At 35.4% G+C, this 4,800-nt stretch overlaps 2 protein-coding genes across 2 annotated transcripts in view; one reads left to right on the top strand and one right to left on the bottom strand.

Annotated features, from left to right (window-relative positions):
• LOC116848377 (plancitoxin-1) overlaps positions 1 to 4,800 on the bottom strand; it is a 476,759-nt gene that overhangs the window by 219,336 nt on the left and 252,623 nt on the right. The window lies entirely within an intron of this gene.
• LOC116848376 lies at positions 994 to 3,537 on the top strand. The gene has a single exon (XM_032824379.1). The coding sequence runs from the start codon at positions 1,529 to 1,531 to the stop codon at positions 3,230 to 3,232; it is 1,704 nt and encodes a 567-aa protein (XP_032680270.1). The 5' UTR covers positions 994 to 1,528; the 3' UTR covers positions 3,233 to 3,537.

Raw genomic sequence — 4,800 nt, 5'->3', positions numbered from 1 at the left:
AATGTTAGTGTACCTGTTTGTTTCTGTTAAACAGAAATAGCAACCTGCATCGTGATTTTCAGGTTCGTGCCAAATCGTGGGAGTAGAAAAACGTTGTCGTTTACCTTTGTGAAGAGAAGCAGCGCATGAAGAGCATACCCTATTTGGCGTCCAAGCATTGTTTGTATCTTCAGCAAATATGCCATAGCAAAAATGGTACTTTCTTTTCAAAGTGTCTGTTAAAGCTTTACCATTTTTGAAAATATAAATTCCACAAACAAAACAAAAAGAATTGGGACTTATTTTACAACTAGACATTTTTTAATATCTACTTTTAATTAAATTTTTTTCATAAAAATAAAACACACAGAAACTAATTTTGTATTTTTTTGTATTTGTTAGTTTTGTATTTGTTGTATATCTAATGAAAATGAGAAAATAGATAAACTAGATAAAAATAGATATATATCAAACCCATAAGCACAACTCCACAATCCAAAATTTATGCACTTCAAACTTATAAACCTCAAACTCATAAACCCTAAGCCTGTAAATCCTGAACTGATAAAACCCAAACCTATAGAACTTAAACTCATAAACCTCAAACCTATAGAACTTAAATCTGTAAATCTTAAACCCATAAACCCTAAACCGATTGAACCCAAATAAACCGGGTAATGGTGCCAAGAGTAGCAGTTAATGGAATCTACTCACTGCTATATTGAAGAAGAAGAAAAAGATTAATCCCAAACCTGTAGACCTAAAACACATTAATCTCAATTCTCGCCATAGGGTTATGTAAAAAAACTATTACTTTTATTTTACAATTTCAACCTTATTTATCTCTAAACCTATCCATGAAAAACCATATAAATTTACATTTACTAAAGAATGCATTTTTATGTTTAAATCTTCAAAGTTAGTTTGCTTCATGTGATTGGTTTTTTTGCATAAATTTTTTTTTACTTCTGTTATTTGAAGTTTATAATTTGTGAAGTAAGGTTTTTCATGGATAGGTTTAGAGATAAATAAGGTTGAAATTGTAAAATAAAAGTAATAGTTTTTTTACATAACCCTATGGCGAGAATTGAGATTAATGTGTTTTAGGTCTACAGGTTTGGGATTAATCTTTTTCTTCTTCTTCAATATAGCAGTGAGTAGATTCCATTAACTGCTACTCTTGGCACCATTACCCGGTTTATTTGGGTTCAATCGGTTTAGGGTTTATGGGTTTAAGATTTACAGATTTAAGTTCTATAGGTTTGAGGTTTATGAGTTTAAGTTCTATAGGTTTGGGTTTTATCAGTTCAGGATTTACAGGCTTAGGGTTTATGAGTTTGAGGTTTATAAGTTTGAAGTGCATAAATTTTGGATTGTGGAGTTGTGCTTATGGGTTTGATATATATCTATTTTTATCTAGTTTATCTATTTTCTCATTTTCATTAGATATACAACAAATACAAAACTAACAAATACAAAAAAATACAAAATTAGTTTCTGTGTGTTTTATTTTTATGAAAAAAATTTAATTAAAAGTAGATATTAAAAAATGTCTAGTTGTAAAATAAGTCCCAATTCTTTTTGTTTTGTTTGTGGAATTTATATTTTCAAAAATGGTAAAGCTTTAACAGACACTTTGAAAAGAAAGTACCATTTTTGCTATGGCATATTTGCTGAAGATACAAACAATGCTTGGACGCCAAATAGGGTATGCTCTTCATGCGCTGCTTCTCTTCACAAAGGTAAACGACAACGTTTTTCTACTCCCACGATTTGGCACGAACCTGAAAATCACGATGCAGATTGCTATTTCTGTTTAACAGAAACAAACAGGTACACTAACATTCAAAAAAACTATATACAATATCCTAATGTATCATCAGTAACACCTGCAGTTACATTGAACGTTTCTGTTAATAAAGGTTCATCAGATAATGTAGACCTTAACGATTCAGTTGATCAAACATGTGAACAGGATGAACGTAATGATTCTGATGAAGGTAATGATTCTGATGAACCTAACCATTCTGATGAAAATACAACAACAAATTCCTGTTTTACTCAACATGAGCTAAGCGATTTAGTGCGAGACTTAGGATTGTCTAAGGAAAACTCTGAAATTCTAGCTTCTAGGTTGAAAGAAAAACATGTTTTGGCTCCAAAAACCAAGATATCATTTTATCGTAATAGAGATAAACATTTTAGAAAATTCTTTTCTACTGCAAATGCTCTGGTTTACTGCAATAACGTTGAAGGATTGATAAATGCTTTTAACAGTAGCATTCGTTACGTAGCAGCTGACTGGAGACTGTTTCTTGATTCTTCTTGTAAAAGTTTTAAAGCAGTACTCTTACATAACGGTAATCTTTATGCTCCTATCCCTATAGCACATTCGGTTGTTTTGAAGGAAGAGTATGAAATTTTAAAGTTTATTTTACAAAAATTAGAGTATGAAAAACACAAATGGCAATTATGTGGTGATTTAAAAATCATAACAATACTTTTAGGTCAACAGAGTGGTTTTACTAAATTTTCCTGTTTTTTGTGTGAATGGGATAGCAGAGCTCGCGACAAACATTATAGGCAAGCAGTTTGGCCATCTCGATTAGCATTGGTACCTGGTTCAAAAAATATAATACACGATACTTTAGTTGAACCGTCGAAGATCTTACTACCCCCATTACACATCAAATTAGGACTGATAAAACAATTTGTTAAAGCGCTCAAAAGCCGTGAAAGTAATGCATTTACATATCTTGCTGTGAAATTTCCAAAACTTTCTGAATCAAAAATAAAAGAAGGTGTCTTTGATGGGCCACAGATTAGATCCTTACTAAAAGACCAACAGTTTCAAAAACACATGTCTGCTGAAGAAAATGTTGCATGGGAAAGCTTTAGAGCAGTAGTTACAAAGTTTCTAGGAAATGTAAAAGATCCAAACTTTAAAGAAATTGTAGGAGATTTAGTAAAGAACTATGAAAAGATTGGAGCTTTAATGAATTTGAAATTACATTTCCTACATTCGCATCTCGATTTTTTTCCCAAGAATCTTGGAGATGTAAGCGAAGAACAGGGTGAGAGGTTCCACCAAGATATGAAAACCATGGAGCAGCGTTACCAGGGAGTATGGAACGAACGTATGATGTCAGATTACTGCTGGAGCTTGGATCGTGATACTATAAATGAACATAAAAGAAAAGGCGTTAGAAGATCATTTGAAAAGAAGATAACTCGATTTTACAAAAAAGAATAATAAAAATATATACTTATATAACCTGGCGTAGGCGCCCCCGAACATTTCGGGTAAGTCTTAAAAGAAATGGTACCTCCACGTGGTTTAAGATGGGTAACGCTAGATCCATTTCACAAATACATACTTGTACAACTTGGCGTAGATTAGCGTGAGTCCCCTCGCCTCTCACGATTCGGGGTGCTAGATTAGCGTGAGTCCCCTTGGGCAAGCAGGCACACAGACAGTCAGGCGAGCAGGCGGTGGGTGGGAAGGCAGACAGACAGGCTGGCAGGTGACCAGGTGGGCAGGCAGTCAGGAGAGAAACCCCAAATCCATAAACTCCAAACCTATAAATCCCAAACCTCAAATCCATAAACCCCAAACCGATGAACCTATGAACGATTTTTTGCGATTTATTCAAAATTTTGATGCGATACGGCAATTCTGAGTGCAGATTCGTGATCAGCGACCCCAAAAACATATAGGACACCTATTCTCGTCTCGGGTGCCGGCGATTTTTTTTTGGTGGAGCTGTGTAATCAGAGATCCCAGGGATATCACACAAATATATTTCACTACAATATGCGATATCTATACGTGTTCGTAGCTGCGGACATTAGTATATCCTAGTAATATCCCTCACATATCCATGACTTCTATAAGATATCTATAGGATATTGCAATATCCCGGCAGGATATCTTTGGGATATTCCACAAATTTCTCTCTGTTGTGTGGGACAGTGTCTCAGACCTCCATGATCACATTTTGTGAGAACGTAGAATGGATTGAGGTGACCAAGAAAGACCTGTGTCGTTTTGCGATATTCGTGATAGTTTTCGAGAAATTATTTTGTCTCAGGTAATGAGAGCAAAGGAAGCGGTAACCGAAAGAAAAATGTCTTCGGTCGGCGCGCGACTGACACACGCGAATCATAACTCTCTACATTCGTCCGCCCATAGCTATGAGACATAGCAAGGCTTCATACACTACATATGTGCATGACATATCCGTGTGCCAAATCGACACCGAATCTAAGAGTGTGTTGCCGCTTCGTTGTTTCACCTCTACATACACATGCAGCTGAAGCAACGACACGTTTCGGCGTCGATTTAGCACACAGATATGTCATGTGTTAGTGTATCAAACCTCGCTGTGTCTTGTAGCTATAGACAGAGGGACGCAGCGAGTCGCGATTCGCGTGTATCACGGTCGCGCGTCGGCCGAAGACATCTTTCTTTCGACTGCCGCTTCCTCTGCTCTCATTAGCTGAGACAAAATAATTAATTTAAATATATTTAACATTTTTTTTTAAATAATAGGTTTTTTACGAGGGCTGTTTGATAAGTCAGTGACTTTTTGAATAAAAGATATTTTTTTCGGCAAATAAGCGTTTTATTTTTCAACATAATTTTCTTTTAGCTCGATACATTTAGTCCACCGTTTTTCCAATTTTTTTATTCCTTCCAAATAATAGGTTTTCTCAAGGCCCTCAAAATAGGCGTTTGTTTCGGTGATGACCTCTTCATTCGACCCAAATCTCTTACCACCCAGCCATTTCTTCAGGTTTGGAAACAGGAAATAGTCGCAG

The sequence above is a fragment of the Odontomachus brunneus genome, unplaced genomic scaffold, assembly GCF_010583005.1.
Source record: "Odontomachus brunneus isolate Ranch 3 - 2012 unplaced genomic scaffold, Obru_v1 Obru_scaffold_094, whole genome shotgun sequence".
In the NCBI taxonomy this organism is placed as follows: domain Eukaryota; kingdom Metazoa; phylum Arthropoda; class Insecta; order Hymenoptera; family Formicidae; genus Odontomachus; species Odontomachus brunneus.
This window is presented reverse-complemented; position numbering and strand designations above follow the sequence as displayed.

What these genes read in the sequence shown, in the direction of transcription:
- LOC116848376 (XM_032824379.1), top strand. Translation starts at nt 1,529, where the DNA reads ATGTCTAGTTGTAAAATAAGTCCCAATTCTTTTTGTTTTGTTTGTGGA.